General features: G+C 49.5%; 1 protein-coding gene across 2 annotated transcripts in view; it reads left to right on the top strand.

The window, feature by feature from the left end:
* Nucleotides 1–20,476, top strand: part of LOC118940216 (forkhead box protein K1-like) — a 29,410-nt gene extending 8,934 nt beyond the window's left edge. The window contains exons 3-10 of one of the 2 annotated variants that reach the window (XM_036948684.1): nucleotides 2,511–2,688; nucleotides 2,800–2,946; nucleotides 8,294–8,487; nucleotides 9,999–10,165; nucleotides 17,967–18,251; nucleotides 19,681–19,860; nucleotides 20,026–20,274; nucleotides 20,365–20,476. In XM_036948684.1, the coding sequence (XP_036804579.1) occupies nucleotides 2,511–2,688; nucleotides 2,800–2,946; nucleotides 8,294–8,487; nucleotides 9,999–10,165; nucleotides 17,967–18,251; nucleotides 19,681–19,860; nucleotides 20,026–20,246 (1,372 nt within the window). In that variant the 3' untranslated portion in view covers nucleotides 20,247–20,274; nucleotides 20,365–20,476. Of the gene's footprint in view, nucleotides 1–2,510; nucleotides 2,689–2,799; nucleotides 2,947–8,293; nucleotides 8,488–9,998; nucleotides 10,166–17,966; nucleotides 18,252–19,680; nucleotides 19,861–20,025 lie in introns of both variants that reach the window. The other variant, XM_036948683.1, reaches the window with a different exon arrangement.
* Nucleotides 20,477–24,449: the final 3,973 nt, after the last annotated feature.

Raw genomic sequence — 24,449 nt, 5'->3', positions numbered from 1 at the left:
GTATCTAATACATGGGATCAGACAGCAGGAGATGGTATCTAATACATGGGATCAGACAGCAGGAGGAGATGGTATCTAATACATGGGATCAGACAGCAGCAGGAGATGGTATCTAATACATGGGATCAGACAGCAGGAGGAGATGGTATCTAATACATGGGATCAGACAGCAGGAGGAGATGGTATCTAATACATGGGATCAGACAGCAGGAGGAGATGGTATCTAATACATGGGATCAGACAGCAGGAGATGGTATCTAATACATGGGATCAGACAGCAGGAGGAGATGGTATCTAATACATGGGATCAGACAGCAGGAGATGGTATCTAATACATGGGATCAGACAGCAGGAGATGGTATCTAATACATGGGATCAGACAGCAGGAGATGGTATCTAATACATGGGATCAGAGGTGTGTGGCGTTCGTCTAGACACATCACCTACCCCTATTTTAGTGGTGATTAGTATGGTGGTGTTATTGGCACAGTGGGAGGTTATTTTAGTGGTGTTATTGGCACAGTGGGAGGTTATTTTAGTGGTGATTAGTATGGTGGTGTTATTGGCACAGTGGGAGGTTATTTTAGTGGTGTTATTGGCACAGTGGGAGGTTATTTTAGTGGTGATAGTATGGTGGTGTTATTGACACAGTGGGAGGTTATTTTAGTGGTGATAGTATGGTGGTGTTATTGGCACAGTGGGAGGTTATTTTAGCGGTGATAGTATGGTGGTGTTATTGGCACAGTGGGAGGTTATTTTAGTGGTGATAGTATGGTGGTGTTATTGGCACAGTGGGAGGTTATTTTAGTGGTGATAGTATGGTGGTGTTATTGGCACAGTGGGAGGTTATTTTAGTGGTGTTATTGGCACAGTGGGAGGTTATTTTAGTGGTGTTATTGGCACAGTGGGAGGTTATTTTAGTGGTGTTATTGACACAGTGGGAGGTTATTTTAGTGGTGATGGTATGGTGGTGTTATTGGCACAGTGGGAGGTTATATTAGTGGTGATGGTATGGTGGTGTTATTGGCACAGTGGGAGGTTATTTTAGTGGTGATAGTATGGTGGTGTTATTGGCACAGTGGGAGGTTATTTTAGTGGTGTTATTGGCACAGTGGGTGGTTATTTTAGTGGTGATGGTATGGTGGTGTTATTGGCACAGTGGGAGGTTATATTAGTGGTGATGGTATGGTGGTGTTATTGGCACAGTGGGAGGTTATTTTAGTGGTGATAGTATGGTGGTGTTATTGGCACAGTGGGAGGTTATTTTAGTGGTGTTATTGGCACAGTGGGTGGTTATTTTAGTGGTGATGGTATGGTGGTGTTATTGGCACAGTGGGAGGTTATTTTAGCGGTGATAGTATAGCTCTGTTATAGTAGTGATGGCGTCACCATGTGGTGATAGTTTGGTGGTGTTGTCATATGGTGGGTTATGGTGACACCCAGGGGCCTCTTTCAGTGTTACAAATCACCACGGTCCAAATAAATTAATCTGGAACACAGTGTAGGGGCTGGCGGCGCTCAGTAAATCTGCACAGTTGTTCCAGGTAATGGGTTCTTGTCAAATGTTCCGTGTAAAATGTTTAAAGTAGTCCTAGGATTGTATGTTTTGTTCAACTTTGAACTCGATGGTTTCTCCTTGACATACATTTTTAAGATAAAAAAAAAAATGAGTGCATTCGCAATTCCCTTAGGTGGAGTTACCCTATTCTATTCTAGATCTTACTGTCTCTCTCATCATCCTTCTCTCCTTTCCTTCTCTCCTTTCCTTCTCTCCTTTCCTTCTCTCCTTTCCTTCTCTCCTTTCCTTCTCATTCTCCTCCTCCCCTCTAATCCTTCTCTCCTTTCCTTCTCTCCTTTCCTTCTCTCATCCTTCTCTCATCCTTCTCTCCTTTCCTTCTCTCCTTTCCTTCTCATTCTCCTCCTCCCCTCTAATCCTTCTCTCTTTTCCTCCTCCTTCTCTCCTCCTTCTCTCATCCTTCTCTCATCCTTCTCTCCTCTCCTTCTCATTCTCCCCTGTCATCCTTCTCTCCTCTCCTTCTCATTCTCCTCTCCTTCTCCCCTGTCATCCTTCTCTCCTTTCCTTCTCCCCTCTCATCCTTCTCTCCTTTCCTTCTCTCCTTTCCTTCTCTCCTTTCCTTCTCTCCTTTCCTTCTCTCCTTTCCTTCTCTCCTTTCCTTCTCATTCTCCTCCTCCCCTCTAATCCTTCTCTCCTTAACTTCTCTCCTTTCCTTCTCTCATCCTTCTCTCATCCTTCTCTCCTTTCCTTCTCTCCTTTCCTTCTCATTCTCCTCCTCCCCTCTAATCCTTCTCTCTTTTCCTTCTCATTCTCCTCCTCCTTCTCTCATCCTTCTCTCATCCTTCTCTCCTCTCATTCTCCTCTCCTTCTCCCCTCTCATCCTTCTCTCCTTTCCTTCTCCCCTCTCATCCTTCTCTCCTTTCCTTCTCCTCTCCTTCTTCTCTCCTCTCCTTCTCATCCTTCTCTCCTTCTCTCCTCTCATCCTCCCCTCCAGTGTTCCTAACTCGTGCCCGGCCAGTCCGAGGGGTGCGGGGTCATCGGGTTATCGCTACGGACGCAACGTGACATCTGACCTCCAGCTGGCTGCGGAGTTCGCTGCCAAGGCTGTCTCCGAGCAACAGCGGGGCGTTGCCGAGCAACACGGAGAGTCCGGCGGTGGAGACAGCCCCAAGGTATACTTCACTCTGTGTGTGTGTGTGTGTGTGTGTGAGATATATATATATATATATATATATATATATATATATATATATATATTAACCCCTCTCTCCTGTCTTATCCAGGATGAATCTAAGCCTCCCTACTCGTACGCCCAGTTGATAGTCCAGGCCATCTCTTCAGCACCAGACAGACAGCTGACCCTGTCTGGAATCTACACACACATCACCAAACACTACCCCTACTATCGCACTGCAGACAAGGGCTGGCAGGTAACTAGACACACACCTACCCCTACTACCAGGTAACTAGACACATCACCTACCCCTACTACCAGGTAACTAGACACATCACCTACCCCTACTACCAGGTAACTAGACACATCACCTACCCCTACTACCAGGTAACTAGACACATCACCTACCCCTACTACCAGGTAACTAGACACATCACCTACCCCTACTACCAGGTAACTAGACACATCACCTACCCCTACTACCAGGTAACTACACACGTCACCTACCACTACTACCAGGTAACTAGACACATCACCTACCCCTACCACTACTACCAGGTAACTAGACACATCACCTACCCCTACTACCAGGTAACTAGACACATCACCTACCCCTACTACCAGGTAACTAGACACATCACCTACCACTACTACCAGGTAACTAGGCACATCACCTACCACTACTACCAGGTAACTAGACACATCACCTACCACTACTACCAGGTAACTAGACACATCACCTACCCCTACTACCAGGTAACTAGACACATCACCTACCACTACTACCAGGTAACTAGGCACATCACCTACCACTACTACCAGGTAACTAGACACATCACCTACCCCTACTACCAGGTAACCAGACACATCACCTACCCCTACTACCAGGTAACTAGACACGTCACCTACCCCTACTACCAGGTAACTAGACACATCACCTACCCCTACTACCAGGTAACTAGACACATCACCTACCCCTACTACCAGGTAACTAGACACGTCACCTACCCCTACTACCAGGTAACTAGACACGTCACCTACCACTACTACCAGGTAACTAGACACATCACCTACCCCTACTACCAGGTAACTAGACACGTCACCTACCCCTACTACCAGGTAACTAGACACATCACCTACCCCTACTACCAGGTAACTAGACACATCACCTACCACTACTACCAGGTAACTAGACACGTCACCTACCACTACTACCAGGTAACTAGACACGTCACCTACCACTACTACCAGGTAACTAGACACGTCACCTACCCCTACTACCAGGTAACTAGACACGTCACCTACCCCTACTACCAGGTAACTAGACACGTCACCTACCACTACTACCAGGTAACTAGACACGTCACCTACCCCTACTACCAGGTAACTAGACACGTCACCTACCCCTACTACCAGGTAACTAGACACGTCACCTACCCCTACTACCAGGTAACTAGACACGTCACCTACCCCTACTACCAGGTAACTAGACACGTCACCTACCACTACTACCAGGTAACTAGACACGTCACCTACCCCTACTACCAGGTAACTAGACACGTCACCTACCACTACTACCAGGTAACTAGACACGTCACCTACCCCTACTACCAGGTAACTAGACACGTCACCTACCCCTACTACCAGGTAACTAGACACATCACCTACCCCTACTACCAGGTAACTAGACACATCACCTACCCCTACTACCAGGTAACTAGACACATCACCTACCCCTACTACCAGGTAACTACACACGTCACCTACCACTACTACCAGGTAACTAGACACATCACCTACCCCTACCACTACTACCAGGTAACTAGACACATCACCTACCCCTACTACCAGGTAACTAGACACATCACCTACCCCTACTACCAGGTAACTAGACACATCACCTACCACTACTACCAGGTAACTAGGCACATCACCTACCACTACTACCAGGTAACTAGACACATCACCTACCACTACTACCAGGTAACTAGACACATCACCTACCCCTACTACCAGGTAACTAGACACATCACCTACCACTACTACCAGGTAACTAGGCACATCACCTACCACTACTACCAGGTAACTAGACACATCACCTACCCCTACTACCAGGTAACCAGACACATCACCTACCCCTACTACCAGGTAACTAGACACGTCACCTACCCCTACTACCAGGTAACTAGACACATCACCTACCCCTACTACCAGGTAACTAGACACATCACCTACCCCTACTACCAGGTAACTAGACACGTCACCTACCCCTACTACCAGGTAACTAGACATGTCACCTACCACTACTACCAGGTAACTAGACACATCACCTACCCCTACTACCAGGTAACTAGACACGTCACCTACCCCTACTACCAGGTAACTAGACACATCACCTACCCCTACTACCAGGTAACTAGACACATCACCTACCCCTACTACCAGGTAACTAGACACGTCACCTACCACTACTACCAGGTAACTAGACACGTCACCTACCCCTACTACCAGGTAACTAGACACGTCACCTACCCCTACTACCAGGTAACTAGACACGTCACCTACCACTACTACCAGGTAACTAGACACGTCACCTACCCCTACTACCAGGTAACTAGACACGTCACCTACCCCTACTACCAGGTAACTAGACACGTCACCTACCCCTACTACCAGGTAACTAGACACGTCACCTACCCCTACTACCAGGTAACTAGACACGTCACCTACCACTACTACCAGGTAACTAGACACGTCACCTACCCCTACTACCAGGTAACTAGACACGTCACCTACCCCTACTACCAGGTAACTAGACACGTCACCTACCCCTACTACCAGGTAACTAGACACGTCACCTACCACTACTACCAGGTAACTAGACACATCACCTACCCCTACTACCAGGTAACTAGACACATCACCTACCCCTACTACCAGGTAACTAGACACATCACCTACCCCTACTACCAGGTAACTAGACACATCACATACCCCTACTACCAGTTAACTAGACACATCACCTACCCCTACTACCAGGTAACTAGACACATCACCTACCCCTACTACCAGGTAACTAGACACATCACCTACCCCTACTACCAGGTAACTAGACACATCACCTACCCCTACTACCAGGTAACTAGACACATCACCTACCCCTACTACCAGGTAACTAGACACGTCACCTACCCCTACTACCAGGTAACTAGACACATCACCTACCCCTACTACCAGGTAACTAGACACATCACCTACCCCTACTACCAGGTAACTAGACACGTCACCTACCACTACTACCAGGTAACTAGACACATCACCTACCCCTACTACCAGGTAACCAGACACATCACCTACCCCTACTACCAGGTAACTAGACACGTCACCTACCCCTACTACCAGGTAACTAGACACGTCACCTACCCCTACTACCAGGTAACTAGACACGTCACCTACCCCTACTACCAGGTAACTAGACACGTCACCTACCCCTACTACCAGGTAACTAGACACGTCACCTACCCCTACTACCAGGTAACTAGACACATCACCTACCCCTACTACCAGGTAACTAGACACATCACCTACCCCTACTACCAGGTAACTAGACACATCACCTACCCCTACTACCAGGTAACTAGACACATCACCTACCCCTACTACCAGGTAACTAGACACATCACCTACCCCTACTACCAGGTAACTAGACACATCACCTACCCCTACTACCAGGTAACTAGACACATCACCTACCCCTACTACCAGGTAACTAGACACATCACCTACCCCTACTACCAGGTAACTAGACACATCACCTACCCCTACTACCAGGTAACTAGACACATCACCTACCCCTACTACCAGGTAACTAGACACGTCACCTACCACTACTACCAGGTAACTAGACACATCACCTACCCCTACCACTACTACCAGGTAACTAGACACATCACCTACCCCTACTACCAGGTAACTAGACACATCACCTACCCCTACTACCAGGTAACTAGACACATCACCTACCCCTACTACCAGGTAACTACACACGTCACCTACCACTACTACCAGGTAACTAGACACATCACCTACCACTACTACCAGGTAACTAGACACATCACCTACCACTACTACCAGGTAACTAGACACATCACCTACCCCTACTACCAGGTAACTAGACACATCACCTACCCCTACTACCAGGTAACTAGACACATCACCTACCCCTACTACCAGGTAACTAGACACGTCACCTACCCCTACTACCAGGTAACTAGACACATCACCTACCCCTACTACCAGGTAACTAGACACATCACCTACCCCTACTACCAGGTAACTAGACACGTCACCTACCACTACTACCAGGTAACTACACACGTCACCTACCCCTACTACCAGGTAACTAGACACATCACATACCCCTACTACCAGTTAACTAGACACATCACCTACCCCTACTACCAGGTAACTAGACACATCACCTACCCCTACTACCAGGTAACTAGACACATCACCTACCCCTACTACCAGGTAACTAGACACATCACCTACCCCTACTACCAGGTAACTAGACACATCACCTACCCCTACTACCAGGTAACTAGACACGTCACCTACCCCTACTACCAGGTAACTAGACACATCACCTACCCCTACTACCAGGTAACTAGACACATCACCTACCCCTACTACCAGGTAACTAGACACGTCACCTACCACTACTACCAGGTAACTAGACACATCACCTACCCCTACTACCAGGTAACCAGACACATCACCTACCCCTACTACCAGGTAACTAGACACGTCACCTACCCCTACTACCAGGTAACTAGACACGTCACCTACCCCTACTACCAGGTAACTAGACACGTCACCTACCCCTACTACCAGGTAACTAGACACATCACCTACCCCTACTACCAGGTAACTAGACACGTCACCTACCCCTACTACCAGGTAACTAGACACATCACCTACCCCTACTACCAGGTAACTAGACACATCACCTACCCCTACTACCAGGTAACTAGACACATCACCTACCCCTACTACCAGGTAACTAGACACATCACCTACCCCTACTACCAGGTAACTAGACACATCACCTACCCCTACTACCAGGTAACTAGACACATCACCTACCCCTACTACCAGGTAACTAGACACATCACCTACCCCTACTACCAGGTAACTAGACACATCACCTACCCCTACTACCAGGTAACTAGACACATCACCTACCCCTACTACCAGGTAACTAGACACGTCACCTACCACTACTACCAGGTAACTAGACACATCACCTACCCCTACCACTACTACCAGGTAACTAGACACATCACCTACCCCTACTACCAGGTAACTAGACACATCACCTACCCCTACTACCAGGTAACTAGACACATCACCTACCCCTACTACCAGGTAACTACACACGTCACCTACCACTACTACCAGGTAACTAGACACATCACCTACCCCTACTACCAGGTAACTAGACACGTCACCTACCCCTACTACCAGGTAACTAGGTTTTTGATGTAAATTTGTGTTCTCTCTCCGAAGTATCACCAACTCTCCTCCCCTTCCTCTGTTCCCAGAACTCGATCCGCCACAACCTGTCTCTGAACCGTTACTTCCTGAAGGTGGCTCGTAGCCAGGAGGAGCCTGGGAAAGGTAGTTTCTGGCGCGTGGACTCGGCCTCCGAGGGCAAGCTGGTGGAACAAGCCTTCAGGAAGAGACGGCAGAGGGGCGTGGCCTGCTTCCGCACGCCGTTCGGACCGCTCTCGTCCAGGTACGACCCCTGAACCCTGACCTCTATCTAATCCCTGATCTCTAGCTGACCTCTAGCTAATCCCTGACCTCTAGCTGACCTCTAGCTAATCAAGTTTGTGAAGAGCAACTGTTAGTAGAACCAGGTGTGTTATAGTGCAGGGTTGTAGTAAAAGCCTGCACACACAGTAGCTTCTCTTCAGACCCTCCTTAATGTATTGACCTTTAAACCCTCAGTTAAACAGTTATAATCTGTCTGTTTCTGCCTCTGTTTAACTCCCTCTCTGTCCTCTCTGTCCTATGTCCTCTGTCAGTTAAACAGTTATAATCTGTCTGTTTCTGCCTCTGTTTAACTCCCTCTCTGTCCTCTCTGTCCTATGTCCTCTGTCAGTTAAACAGTTATAATCTGTCTGTTTCTGCCTCTGTTTAACTCCCTCTCTGTCCTCTCTGTCCTATGTCCTCTGTCAGTTAAACAGTTATAATCTGTCTGTTTCTGCCTCTGTTTAACTCCCTCTCTGTCCTCTCTGTCCTATGTCCTCTGTCAGTTAAACAGTTATAATCTGTCTTTCTGTTTAACTCTGTCCTCTCTCTGTCCTCTCTCTGTCCTCTCTCTGTCCTAGGTCCTCTGTCAGTTAAACAGTTATAATCTGTCTTTCTGTTTAACCCTCTCCCCTCTCTCCTCTCTGTCCTCTCTGTCCTAGGTCCTCTGTCAGTTAAACAGTTATAATCTGTCTTTCTGTTTAACTCTCTCCTCTCTGTCCTCTCTCCCCTCTGTCCTCTCTGTCCTCATTCCTCTCTCCTCTGTCAGTTCAACAGTTATAATAACAGTTATCTCCCCTCTCTGCTTCTGCTCTCGTTTGATTGGATAGAACAAAGTAAGTCTCTCTCTCAGGAAGGTGTGATTGGATAGAACAAAGTAAGTCTCTCTCTCAGTAAGGTGTGATTGGATAGAACAAAGTCTCTCAGGAAGGTGTGATTGGATAGAACAAAGTAAGTCTCTCTCAGGAAGGTGTGATTGGATAGAACAAAGTAAGTCTCTCTCTCAGGAAGGTGTGATTGGATAGAACAAAGTAAGTCTCTCTCTCAGGAAGGTGTGATTGGATAGAACAAAGTAAGTCTCTCTCTCAGGAAGGTGTGATTGGATAGAACAAAGTAAGTCTCTCTCAGGAAGGTGTGTGTCTGAAACAATCCTGGAGTGTGTGTTCGCTCTCACCTTATGAAAAGTCCCATTCTCAGTCTGAGAGGAGGGGGGGGGCGTGTTTCTCTGGAGGGGGGGGGGGGGGGGCGTGTTTCTCTGGAGGGGGGGGGGGGGCGTGTTTCTCTGGAGGGGGGGGCGTGTTTCTCTGGAGGGGCGGTGCTGCAGGGCGGTGTGTTTCTCTGGAGGGGGGGGCGTGTTTCTCTGGAGGGGGGGGCGTGTTTCTCTGGAGGGGCGGTGCTGCAGGGCGGTGTGTTTCTCTGGAGGGGGGGGGTGTGTTTCTCTGGAGGGGGTTGTGTTTGCAGTGTGTTAATGCCCTAACCATTCCCCCTCTCTAGGAGTGCCCCAGCCTCCCCCACCCACCAGGGTCTCCTCTCCCCTCCCTCCAGTGGTCTTCAGACCCCAGAGTGTCTATCTAGAGAGGGATCTCCTCTGTCTCACCACCACGACCTCGCTCACAAACTGGCCTCCGTACCAGAGTACAGATATACACAGAGCGCCCCAGGTAGGAACACATCTACACCATAACCTGTCCTCACTAGATACAGAGCTACCCAGGTAGGGACACATCTACACCATAACCTGTCCTCACTAGATACAGAGCTCCCCAGGTAGGGACACATCTACACCATAACCTGTCCTCACTAGATACAGAGCTCCCCAGGTAGGGACACATCTACACCATAACCTGTCCTCCTCACTAGATACAGAGCGCCCCAGGTAGGGACACATCTACACCATAACCTGTCCTCCTCACTAGATACAGAGCGCCCCAGGTAGGGACACATCTACACCATAACCTGTCCTCACTAGATACAGAGCTCCCCAGGTAGGAACACATCTACACCATAACCTGTCCTCACTAGATACAGAGCTACCCAGGTAGGGACACATCTACACCATAACCTGTCCTCACTAGATACAGAGCTCCCCAGGTAGGGACACATCTACACCATAACCTTTCCTCCTCACTAGATACAGAGCTCCCCATGTAGGGACACATCTACACCATAACCTGTCCTCCTCACTAGATACAGAGCTACCCAGGTAGGGACACATCTACACCATAACCTGTCCTCCTCACTAGATACAGAGCTCCCCAGGTAAGGACACATCTACACCATAACCTGTCCTCACTAGATACAGAGCTCCCCAGGTAGGGACACATCTACACCATAACCTGTCCTCCTCACTAGATACAGAGCTCCCCAGGTAGGGACACATCTACACCATAACCTGTCCTCCTCACTAGATACAGAGCTACCCAGGTAGGGACACATCTACACCATAACCTTTCCTCCTCACTAGATACAGAGCTCCCCAGGTAGGGACACATCTACACCATAACCTGTCCTCACTAGATACAGAGCTACCCAGGTAGGGACACATCTACACCATAACCTGTCCTCCTCTCTAGATACAGAGCTCCCCAGGTAGGGACACATCTACACCATAACCTGTCCTCACTAGATACAGAGCTTCCCAGGTAGGGACACATCTACACCATAACCTTTCCTCCTCACTAGATACAGAGCTCCCCAGGTAGGGACACATCTACACCATAACCTGTCCTCACTAGATACAGAGCTCCCCAGGTAGGGACACATCTACACCATAACCTGTCCTCCTCACTAGATACAGAGCTCCCCAGGTAGGGACACATCTACACCATAACCTGTCCTCCTCACTAGATACAGAGCTCCCCAGGTAGGGACACATCTACACCATAACCTGTCCTCCTCACTAGATACAGAGCTCCCCAGGTAGGGACACATCTACACCATAATCTGTCCTCCTCACTAGATACAGAGCTCCCCAGGTAGGGACACATCTACACCATAACCTGTCCTCACTAGATACAGAGATCCCCAGGTAGGGACACATCTACACCATAACCTGTCCTCACTAGATACAGAGCTACCCAGGTAGGGACACATCTACACCATAACATGTCCTCACTAGATACAGAGCTCCCCAGGTAGGTACACATCTACACCATAACCTGTCCTCACTAGATACAGAGCTCCCCAGGTAGGGACACATCTACACCATAACCTGTCCTCACTAGATACAGAGCTCCCCAGGTAGGGACACATCTACACCATAACCTGTCCTCCTCACTAGATACAGAGTTCCCCAGGTAGGGACACATCTACACCACAAACTGTCCTCCTCACTAGATACAGAGCTACCCAGGTAGGGACACATCTACACCATAACCTGTCCTCACTAGATACAGAGCTACCCAGGTAGGGACACATCTACACCATAACCTGTCCTCCTCACTAGATACAGAGCTCCCCAGGTAGGGACACATCTACACCATAACCTGTCCTCCTCACTAGATACAGAGCTCCCCAGGTAGGGACACATCTACACCATAACCTGTCCTCCTCACTAGATACAGAGCTTCCCAGGTAGGGACACATCTACACCATAACCTTTCCTCCTCACTAGATACAGAGCTCCCCAGGTAGGGACACATCTACACCATAACCTGTCCTCACTAGATACAGAGCTCCCCAGGTAGGGACACATCTACACCATAACCTGTCCTCCTCACTAGATACAGAGCTACCCAGGTAGGGACACATCTACACCATAACCTGTCCTCACTAGATACAGAGCTCCCCAGGTAGGGACACATCTACACCATAACCTGTCCTCCTCACTAGATACAGAGCTCCCCAGGTAGGGACACATCTACACCATAACCTGTCCTCCTCACTAGATACAGAGCTACCCAGGTAGGGACACATCTACACCATAACCTGTCCTCCTCACTAGATACAGAGCTCCCCAGGTAGGGACACATCTACACCATAACCTGTCCTCTACTAGATACAGAGCTCCCCAGGTAGGGACACATCTACACCATAACCTGTCCTCACTAGATACAGAGCTACCCAGGTAGGGACACATCTACACCATAACCTGTCCTCCTCTCTAGATACAGAGCTCCCCAGGTAGGGACACATCTACACCATAACCTGTCCTCACTAGATACAGAGCTTCCCAGGTAGGGACACATCTACACCATAACCTTTCCTCCTCACTAGATACAGAGCTCCCCAGGTAGGGACACATCTACACCATAACCTGTCCTCACTAGATACAGAGCTCCCCAGGTAGGGACACATCTACACCATAACCTGTCCTCCTCACTAGATACAGAGCTCCCCAGGTAGGGACACATCTACACCATAACCTGTCCTCCTCACTAGATACAGAGCTCCCCAGGTAGGGACACATCTACACCATAACCTGTCCTCCTCACTAGATACAGAGCTCCCCAGGTAGGGACACATCTACACCATAACCTGTCCTCCTCACTAGATACAGAGCTCCCCAGGTAGGGACACATCTACACCATAACCTTTCCTCCTCACTAGATACAGAGCTCCCCAGGTAGGGACACATCTACACCATAACCTGTCCTCACTAGATACAGAGCTCCCCAGGTAGGGACACATCTACACCATAACCTGTCCTCACTAGATACAGAGCTCCCCAGGTAGGGACACATCTACACCATAACCTGTCCTCACTAGATACAGAGCTCCCCAGGTAGGGACACATCTACACCATAACCTGTCCTCACTAGATACAGAGCTCCCCAGGTAGGGACACATCTACACCATAACCTGTCCTCCTCACTAGATACAGAGCTCCCCAGGTAGGGACACATCTACACCATAACCTGTCCTCCTCACTAGATACAGAGCTCCCCAGGTAGGGACACATCTACACCATAACCTGTCCTCCTCACTAGATACAGAGCTACCCAGGTAGGGACACATCTACACCATAACCTGTCCTCCTCACTAGATACAGAGCTACCCAGGTAGGGACACATCTACACCATAACCTGTCCTCCTCACTAGATACAGAGCTCCCCAGGTAGGGACACATCTACACCATAACCTGTCCTCACTAGATACAGAGCTCCCCAGGTAGGGACACATCTACACCATAACCTGTCCTCCTCACTAGATACAGAGCTCCCCAGGTAGGGACACATCTACACCATAACCTGTCCTCCTCACTAGATACAGAGCTCCCCAGGTAGGGACACATCTACACCATAACCTGTCCTCACTAGATACAGAGCTCCCCAGGTAGGGACACATCTACACCATAATCTGTCCTCCTCACTAGATACAGAGCTCCCCAGGTAGGGACACATCTACACCATAACCTGTCCTCACTAGATACAGAGATCCCCAGGTAGGGACACATCTACACCATAACCTGTCCTCACTAGATACAGAGCTACCCAGGTAGGGACACATCTACACCATAACATGTCCTCACTAGATACAGAGCTCCCCAGGTAGGTACACATCTACACCATAACCTGTCCTCACTAGATACAGAGCTCCCCAGGTAGGGACACATCTACACCATAACCTGTCCTCACTAGATACAGAGCTCCCCAGGTAGGGACACATCTACACCATAACCTGTCCTCCTCACTAGATACAGAGCTCCCCAGGTAGGGACACATCTACACCATAACCTGTCCTCACTAGATACAGAGCTCCCCAGGTAGGGACACATCTACACCATAACCTGTCCTCCTCACTAGATACAGAGCTACCCAGGTAGGGACACATCTACACCATAACCTGTCCTCACTAGATACAGAGCTCCCCAGGTAGGGACACATCTACACCATAACCTGTCCTCCTCACTAGATACAGAGCTCCCCAGGTAGGGACACATCTACACCATAACCTGTCCTCCTCACTAGATACAGAGCTACCCAGGTAGGGACACATCTACACCATAACCTGTCCTCCTCACTAGATACAGAGCTCCCCAGGTAGGGACACATCTACACCATAACCTGTCCTCTACTAGATACAGAGCTCCCCAGGTAGGGACACATCTACACCATAACCTGTCCTCACTAGATACAGAGCTCCCCAGGTAGGGACACATCTACACCATAACCTGTCCTCCTCACTAGATACAGAGCTCCCCAGGTAGGGACACATCTACACCATAACCTGTCCTCCTCACTAGATACAGAGCTCCCCAGGTAGGGACACATCTACACCATAACCTGTCCTCACTAGATACAGAGCTACCCAGGTAGGGACACATCTACACCATAACCTGTCCTCACTAGATACAGAGCTCCCCAGGTAGGGACACATCTACACCATAACCTGTCCTCCTCACTAGATACAGAGCTACCCAGGTAGGGACACATCTACACCATAACCTGTCCTCACTAGATACAGAGCTCCCCAGGTAGGGACACATCTACACCATAACCTTTCCTCCTCACTAGATACAGAGCTACCCAGGTAGGGACACATCTACACCATAACCTGTCCTCACTAGATACAGAGCTCCCCAGGTAGGGACACATCTACACCATAACCTGTCCTCCTCACTAGATACAGAGCTCCCCAGGTAGGGACACATCTATACCATAACCTGTCCTCACTAGATACAGAGCTCCCCAGGTAGGAACACATCTACACCATAACCTGTCCTCACTAGATACAGAGCTACCCAGGTAGGGACACATCTACACCATAACCTGTCCTCACTAGATACAGAGCTCCCCAGGTAGGGCCACATCTATACCATAACCTGTCCTCCTCACTAGATACAGAGCTCCCCAGGTTGGGACACATCTACACCATAACCTGTCCTCCTCACTAGATACAGAGCTCCCCAGGTAGGGACACATCTACACCATAACCTTTCCTCCTCACTAGATACAGAGCTACCCAGGTAGGGACACATCTACACCATAACCTGTCCTCACTAGATACAGAGCTCCCCAGGTAGGGACACATCTACACCATAACCTGTCCTCCTCACTAGATACAGAGCTCCCCAGGTAGGGACACATCTATACCATAACCTGTCCTCACTAGATACAGAGCTCCCCAGGTAGGAACACATCTACACCATAACCTGTCCTCACTAGATACAGAGCTACCCAGGTAGGGACACATCTACACCATAACCTGTCCTCACTAGATACAGAGCTCCCCAGGTAGGGCCACATCTATACCATAACCTGTCCTCCTCACTAGATACAGAGCTCCCCAGGTTGGGACACATCTACACCATAACCTGTCCTCCTCACTAGATACAGAGCTCCCCAGGTAGGGACACATCTACACCATAACCTGTCCTCACTAGATACAGAGCTCCCCAGGTAGGGACACATCTATACCATAACCTGTCCTCCTCACTAGATACAGAGCTACCCAGGTAGGGACACATCTACACCATAACCTGTCCTCACTAGATACAGAGCTTCCCAGGTAGGAACACATCTACACCATAACCTGTCCTCACTAGATACAGAGCTCCCCAGGTAGGGACACATCTACACCATAACCTGTCCTCCTCACTAGATACAGAGCTCCCCAGGTAGGGACACATCTACACCATAACCTGTCCTCCTCACTAGATACAGAGCTCCCCAGGTAGGGACACATCTACACCATAACCTGTCCTCCTCACTAGATACAGAGCTCCCCAGGTAGGGACACATCTACACCATAACCTGTCCTCCTCACTAGATACAGAGCTCCCCAGGTAGGGACACATCTACACCATAACCTGTCCTCCTCACTAGATACAGAGCTCCCCAGGTAGGGACACATCTACACCATAACCTGTCCTCCTCACTAGATACAGAGCTCCCCAGGTAGGGACACATCTACACCATAACCTGTCCTCCTCACTAGATACAGAGCTCCCCAGGTAGGGACACATCTACACCATAACCTGTCCTCCTCACTAGATACAGAGCTCCCCAGGTAGGGACACATCTACACCATAACCTGTCCTCCTCACTAGATACAGAGCTCCCCAGGTAGGGACACATCTACACCATAACCTGTCCTCCTCACTAGATACAGAGCTCCCCAGGTAGGGACACATCTACACCATAACCTGTCCTCCTCACTAGATACAGAGCTCCCCAGGTAGGGACACATCTACACCATAACCTGTCCTCCTCACTAGATACAGAGCTCCCCAGGTAGGGACACATCTACACCATAACCTGTCCTCCTCACTAGATACAGAGCTCCCCAGGTAGGGACACATCTACACCATAACCTGTCCTCCTCACTAGATACAGAGCTCCCCAGGTAGGGACACATCTACACCATAACCTGTCCTCCTCACTAGATACAGAGCTCCCCAGGTAGGGACACATCTACACCATAACCTGTCCTCCTCACTAGATACAGAGCTCCCCAGGTAGGGACACATCTACACCATAACCTGTCCTCCTCACTAGATACAGAGCTCCCCAGGTAGGGACACATCTACACCATAACCTGTCCTCCTCACTAGATACAGAGCTCCCCAGGTAGGGACACATCTACACCATAACCTGTCCTCCTCACTAGATACAGAGCTCCCCAGGTAGGGACACATCTACACCATAACCTGTCCTCCTCACTAGATACAGAGCTCCCCAGGTAGGGACACATCTACACCATAACCTGTCCTCCTCACTAGATACAGAGCTCCCCAGGTAGGGACACATCTACACCATAACCTGTCCTCCTCACTAGATACAGAGCTCCCCAGGTAGGGACACATCTACACCATAACCTGTCCTCCTCACTAGATACAGAGCTCCCCAGGTAGGGACACATCTACACCATAACCTGTCCTCCTCACTAGATACAGAGCTCCCCAGGTAGGGACACATCTACACCATAACCTGTCCTCCTCACTAGATACAGAGCTCCCCAGGTAGGGACACATCTACACCATAACCTGTCCTCCTCACTAGATACAGAGCTCCCCAGGTAGGGACACATCTACACCATAACCTGTCCTCCTCACTAGATACAGAGCTCCCCAGGTAGGGACACATCTACACCATAACCTGTCCTCCTCACTAGATACAGAGCTACCCAGGTAGGGACACATCTACACCATAACCTGTCCTCACTAGATACAGAGCTCCCCAGGTAGGGACACATCTACACCATAACCTGTCCTCCTCACTAGATACAGAGCTCCCCAGGTAGGGACACATCTACACCATAACCTGTCCTCCTCACTAGATACAGAGCTCCCCAGGTAGGGACACATCTACACCATAACCTGTCCTCCTCACTAGATACAGAGCGCCCCAGGTAGGGACACATCTACACCATAACCTGTCCTCCTCACTAGATACAGAGCTCCCCAGGTAGGGACACATCTACACCATAACCTGTCCTCCTCACTAGATACAGAGCTCCCCAGGTAGGGACACATCTACAGATGCTCAGACAACTAAAGACTGTGTGTGTGTGTGTGTCCAGGTTCTCCAGTACATGGCCAGCCTGTGATCATGGCCGCCCCGCCCCACCCCCTGCCCTCGGGGATGGGTAAACCCCTGGCCTTGTTCTCGGGCCCCGGAGTCGCTGGGGGACAGACCCTCCACATGCTGCAGAGCCCCCCCAACACCCTCACCATGCTCCGTCTGGTCACCACGGCTACGGCCTCCCACCCCCCAAACGGGTACATCCTCACCCCTGGCGGGGGCCAGAGTCGTGTTAATACCGGCGCTGGCCAGCAGGGAGCAGAAGGCACCGGCGAGCAGAGAGGTACGGCTAGCTTGTGACCCCAATCCCAAATGAACCCTCCTAGACCCTACACTCTGAGAGGATTTGACCAGTGATGGTAAAATGGCAATAGTTCTACCTCGCCCTCTGATAGGCTAGGTAGAAATGGAACCATATTGCTTACACCAATCAAATCCTTTGAAATCTCCACGAGTGTATTGTGCTGAAGGTTTATAGGGTTCCTTATGGATCTGATGCATACTGTGTATAAACGGTACCTTCTGGTAAAGTATTCAGCCCCCCTTGACTTAAAATATATATATATATATATATTACAAAAATACTCAATAACCCATAATGAGAAAGTTTTTGTGCAAAATGAGAATCTGGTCTGAATACTGTTCTACATATCTCTCACCCAGACATGTCAAATCAACTTGTATTTGTCACATTCACCGAACACAACCGGTGTAGTGGACCTCACGGTATTTTTTCCACAGTTTGTCTTCCAGCTGCTGTTTGTTTTTACGGGGTCAATCTGGTCGATTTTTATTCATAATCTGACATAGAATAGGTGTATACATAAATAAACAGGGAAATGGAGGTACGGGATTATTTTATACACCTATTTATGTCAACTTTTATTTTGGTGGCAAGGAAAATGTCCAAAATTGAATTTTTCCTAACACACCAAAATAAATATTTATATATGCAACAATTTAAAAGATTTTACTCAGTTACAGTTCAGGAAATGAGTCTATCTGAAATAAATTCATCTAATCTATGGATTTCACATGACTGGGAACAAAGGCATGTGTTGGTCACAGATATAATATATATATATATATATGTCACTTTAAAATAAAACATGAAGGTGAGTCTGCAGGCCGTGGAAGAACTGGGACACTTTCATCTTCCAGGAACTGTGTACAGATCCTTCCAACATGGGGCTCTGGTACATTATCATGCTGAAGCATGAGGTGACGGCTTCTCCAGCGAGGCCAGTGGCCATTCTGGCTTCATCACGTTGGAGGTGGCTCATGGTAGAGAAATGAACATTCAATTCTCTGGCGGACATTCCATGCAGTCAGCATGCCGATTCCACGCTCCCTCAACTTGAGACGCCTGTTGCGTTGCGTTGTGATGTGTGACAAAACTGCACATTTTAGAGGGGCCTTTTATTGTCCCCCAGCACAAGGTGCACCTGTGTAATAATCATGCCGTTTAATCGGCAATCTTGATATGCCACACCTGTCAGGTGGATGGATTATCTTGACAAAGGAGAAATGCTCACTAACAGCGACGTAAACAAATTTGTGCACAACATTTTATAGAAATTAGCATTTTTGTACGTTTGGGAACATTTCTGGGATCTTTTATTTCAGCTTCATGTAAACAAAACACTTTATGTTGTTTTATATCGGTGTTTTATATCGGTGTTCAGTATATTAATACGTTTCTCCCCCCCCAGACTCGCAGCAGCAGAACAGGGAGCGAGTGATCCAGTCGTTGGAGGGAGCTCAACAGGGGGGTCAGGGGTCAGAGGGGCGTGGCCTATCTCTGGGGCTGCACCAACTTCCTGTCCGCCCTGTCACTCAGAACGGCAAGCACACCGCCGTCGCCACGGCTACCGGCGTCGCCAACGCTTACGGTACGGCTACCTTAGCAACCGGTGTTGTTGGTTTTTTTGTTGACATGGTTGTTATGTTAATTTCATTTGATGCATGGTGAGTTATGTCTCATTATGGTGTTGTACTGACTCTGTCCTTCCTCTCTCCTCTTCCTCACCTCCCCTGCCTCCCATCCCCACCCCCAGCTCTGACCAGTCCTCTCCAGATCCTGGCAGCCCAGGCCTCCAGCTCCCCCCCAGTCCTGGTGAGCAGACAGCCCAGCGCGGGGCCTGATGTTGGGCCGGAGGTGCCAGGCGACCCCCAGGCTAAGAGGCCTAAGATGGAGGAGGACGAGGCGGCTCCTCCCCCCATTCAGCAGCCAGTCATCGTGGCCATGAGTTCTCAGCCACACGACAACAGAAAGTAGAACTGCTGAACTCTAACCCCCTGACCTGGTGTCTAGAGGAGGAGGAGCCTCTCTGGGTGAACCATCTCACCAGTCTGACCCCTGGGTCCCAGTGTCTGCTGGTTCACCCCCTGACCTGGTGTCTAGAGGAGGAGGAGCCTCTCTGGGTGAACCATCTCACCAGTCTGACCCCTGGGTCCCAGTGTCTGCTGGTTCACCCCCTGACCTGGTGTCTAGAGGAGGAGGAGGAGGAGGAGCCTCTCTGGGTGAACCGTCTGACCCCTGGGTCCCAGTGTCTGCTGGTTCACCCTCTGACCCCTGGGTCCTGCTTCAGACCAGAGCCCTACTCCCAACGTAGTGTACTGCTTCAGACCAGAGCCCTACTCCCAACGTAGTGTACTGCTTCAGACCAGAGCCCTACTCCCAACGTAGTGTACTGCTTCAGACCAGAGCCCTACTCCCAACGTAGTGTACTGCTTCAGACCAGAGCCCTACTCCCAACGTAGTGTACTGCCTCAGACCAGAGCCCTACTCCCAACGTAGTGTACTGCCTCAGACCAGAGCCCTACTCCCAACGTAGTGTACTGCTTCAGACCAGAGCCCTACTCCCAACGTAGTGTACTGCCTCAGACCAGAGCCCTACTCCCAACGTAGTGTACTGCCTCAGACCAGAGCCCTACTCCCAACGTAGTGTACTGCTTCAGACCAGAGCCCTACTCCCAACGTAGTGTACTGCTTCAGACCAGAGCCCTACTCCCAACGTAGTGTACTGCTTCAGACCAGAGCCCTACTCCCAACGTAGTGTACTGCCTCAGACCAGAGCCCTACTCCCAACGTAGTGTACTGCCTCAGACCAGAGCCCTACTCCCAACGTAGTGTACTGCTTCAGACCAGAGCCCTACTCCCAACGTAGTGTACTGCTTCAGACCAGAGCCCTACTCCCAACGTAGTGTACTGCCTCAGACCAGAGCCCTACTCCCAACGTAGTGTACTGCCTCAGACCAGAGCCCTACTCCCAACGTAGTGTACTGCCTCAGACCAGAACCCTACTCCCAACGTAGTGTACTGCCTGGGACCAGAGCCCTACTCCCAACGTAGTGTACTGTCTCAGACCAGAGCCCTACTCCCAACGTAGTGTACTGCCTCAGACCAGAGCCCTACTCCCAACGTAGTGTACTGCCTGGGACTAGAGCCCTACTCCCAACGTAGTGTACTGCCTGGGACCAGAGCCCTACTCCCAACGTAGTGTACTGCCTGGGACTAGAGCCCTACTCCCAACGTAGTGTACTGTCTCAGACCAGAGCCCTACTCCCAACGTAGTGTACTGCTTTAGGTTTGAGGTATGGACCAGCAGACACTGTGGCTCAGGAGAGGAGGGGCCCTGCAGGACCCGGTGTGTGTTCAGAGGAGAGGAGGGAGGAAGAGAGGAAAGAGGAGAGGAGGGAGGAAGAGAGGAAAGAGGAGAGGAGGGAGGAGGCTAATCTAATTTAGACGATCTGATTGTGTTTAATTTCATCATTAGAAGGTGCTGATTTCTAACCTGGGTCAACGACACACTGCAAATACTCTGTACTATACTATAATACTCTGTACTATAATACTCTGTACTATACTATAATACTCTGTACTGTACTATAATACTCTGTACTGTACTATAATACTCTGTACTATAATATTCTGTACTATACTATAATACGCTGTACTATACTATAATACTCTGTACTATAATACTCTGTACTATAATACTCTGTACTATACTATAATACTCTGTACTGTACTATAATACTCTGTACTATACTGTATACCACACCTGGGTCACACAGGTGATATGATACTGATGCTGATATGATACTATAATACTCTGTACTACTCTGTGGATCTCAGCTGTGTGACCCCAGGTGTGGATCTCAGCTGTGTGACCCCAGGTGTGGATCTCAGCTGTGTGACCCCAGGTGTGGATCTCAGCTGTGTGACCCCAGGTGTGGATCTCCGCTGTGTGACCCCAGGTGTGGATCTCAGCTGTGTGACCCCAGGTGTGGATCTCAGCTGTGTGACCCCAGGTGTGGGTCTCAGCTGTGTGACCCCGGGTGTGGATCTCAGCTGTGTGACCCCGGGTGTGGATCTCAGCTGTGTGGATCTCAGCTGTGTGACCCCAGGTGTGGATCTCAGCTGTGTGACCCCAGGTGTGGATCTCAGCTGTGACCCCAGGTGTGGATCTCAGCTGTGTGGATCTCAGCTGTGTGACCCCAGGTGTGGATCTCAGCTGTGTGGATCTCAGCTGTGGATCTCAGCTGTGTGACCCCAGGTGTGGATCTCAGCTGTGTGACCCCAGGTGTGGATCTCAGCTGTGTGACCCCAGGTGTGGATCTCAGCTGTGTGACCCCAGGTGTGGATCTCAGCTGTGTGGATCTCAGCTGTGTGACCCCAGGTGTGGATCTCAGCTGTGTGACCCCAGGTGTGGATCTCAGCTGTGTGACCCCAGGTGTGGATCTCAGCTGTGTGGATCTCAGCTGTGTGACCCCAGGTGTGGATCTCAGCTGTGTGGATCTCAGCTGTGGATCTCAGCTGTGTGACCCCAGGTGTGGATCTCAGCTGTGTGACCCAGGTGTGGATCTCAGCTGTGTGGATCTCAGCTGTGTGACCCCGGGTGTGGATCTCAGCTGTGTGGATCTCAGCTGTGTGACCCCAGGTGTGGATCTCAGCTGTGTGCACAGTTTAATATTTTAGCATTATCTTGATCATTTTATCCCTTTAAAAAGCCTTAAATATTTCTAATTTGTTGTTGTTGTTTTATCTAGGGAACTTTTACTTTTAACATTAAAGAATGTTTTTAATGTTAAGGAGGAAGACTTTTATTTTGTAATGTTGCATACTGCTTCAGAACAGGACTTTTATTTTGTAATGTTGCTTCAGAACAGGACTTTTATTTTGTAATGTTGCTTCAGAACAGGACTTTTATTTTGTAATGTTGCAGACTGCTTCAGAACAGGACTTTTATTTTGTAATGTTGCAGACTGCTTCAGAACAGGACTTTTATTTTGTAACGTTGCAGAGAGAGAAGCGCGTTTCAGATCGGGTACATGGTGTTTGTAACTTGCAGGGAAGGAGGTAGAACCTTCTGGAAGCCTGCTTCCCTAATGGCATCCTGTACCCTACATAGTGCACTACTGCAGACCCCCAGAAGGTTATAACTTCCATCTCCCTTCCCTACAAGTCAACAAACCCCATGTCCTGATCTGAAACCTGCTTCTCTCTCTGCAACGTTACAGAATAAACAAGACTGTGATACTCTGTAAGCAGGAAGAACCTTTCTGTCGGGGGGAATTGAAAGGTGGGACCAACTCGACTTAACTACACAGCTACAATTTATAACTTACAAAAAATAAATCAGAATAATCTAACTCTCCCTTTTTCTTTCTCTCTGACTCTGTCCTGTTTGACTCCTCCCCCTCCTGTTTCTCTCTGACTCTGTCCTGTTTGACTCCTCCCCCTCCTGTTTCTCTCTGACTCTGTCCTGTTGGACTCCTCCCCCTCCTGTTTCTCTCTGACTCTGTCCTGTTGGACTCCTCCCCCTCCTGTTTCTCTCTGACTCTGTCCTGTTGGACTCCTCCCCCTCCTGTTTCTCTCTGACTCTGTCCTGTGACTCCTCACCCTCCTGTTTCTCTCTGACTCTGTCCTGTTGGACTCCTCCCCCTCCTGTTTCTCTCTGACTCTGTCCTGTTGGACTCCTCACCCTCCTGTTTCTCTCTGACTCTGTCCTGTTGGACTCCTCCCCCTCCTGTTTCTCTCTGACTCTGTCCTGTGACTCCTCACCCTCCTGTTTCTCTCTGACTCTGTCCTGTTGGACTCCTCCCCCTCCTGTTTCTCTCTGACTCTGTCCTGTTGGACTCCTCCCCCTCCTGTTTCTCTCTGACTCTGTCCTGTTTGACTCCTCATCCTCCTGTTTCTCTCTGACTCTGTCCTGTTGGACTCCTCCCCCTCCTGTTTCTCTCTGACTCTGTCCTGTTTGACTCCTCACCCTCCTGTTTCTCTCTGACTCTGTCCTGTTTGACTCCTCACCCTCCTGTTTCTCTCTGACTCTGTCCTGTTTGACTCCTCACCCTCCTGTTTCTCTCTGACTCTGTCCTGTTTGACTCCTCACCCTCCTGTTTCTCTCTGACTCTGTCCTGTTTGACTCCTCACCCTCCTGTTTGACTCCTCACCCTCCTGTTTCTCTCTGACTCT

This window comes from Oncorhynchus mykiss, chromosome 17 (genome assembly GCF_013265735.2).
Source record: "Oncorhynchus mykiss isolate Arlee chromosome 17, USDA_OmykA_1.1, whole genome shotgun sequence".
In the NCBI taxonomy this organism is placed as follows: domain Eukaryota; kingdom Metazoa; phylum Chordata; class Actinopteri; order Salmoniformes; family Salmonidae; genus Oncorhynchus; species Oncorhynchus mykiss.
The sequence above is the reverse complement of the archived record's forward strand: the minus strand, read 5'-3'. Positions and strand labels throughout refer to the sequence as shown.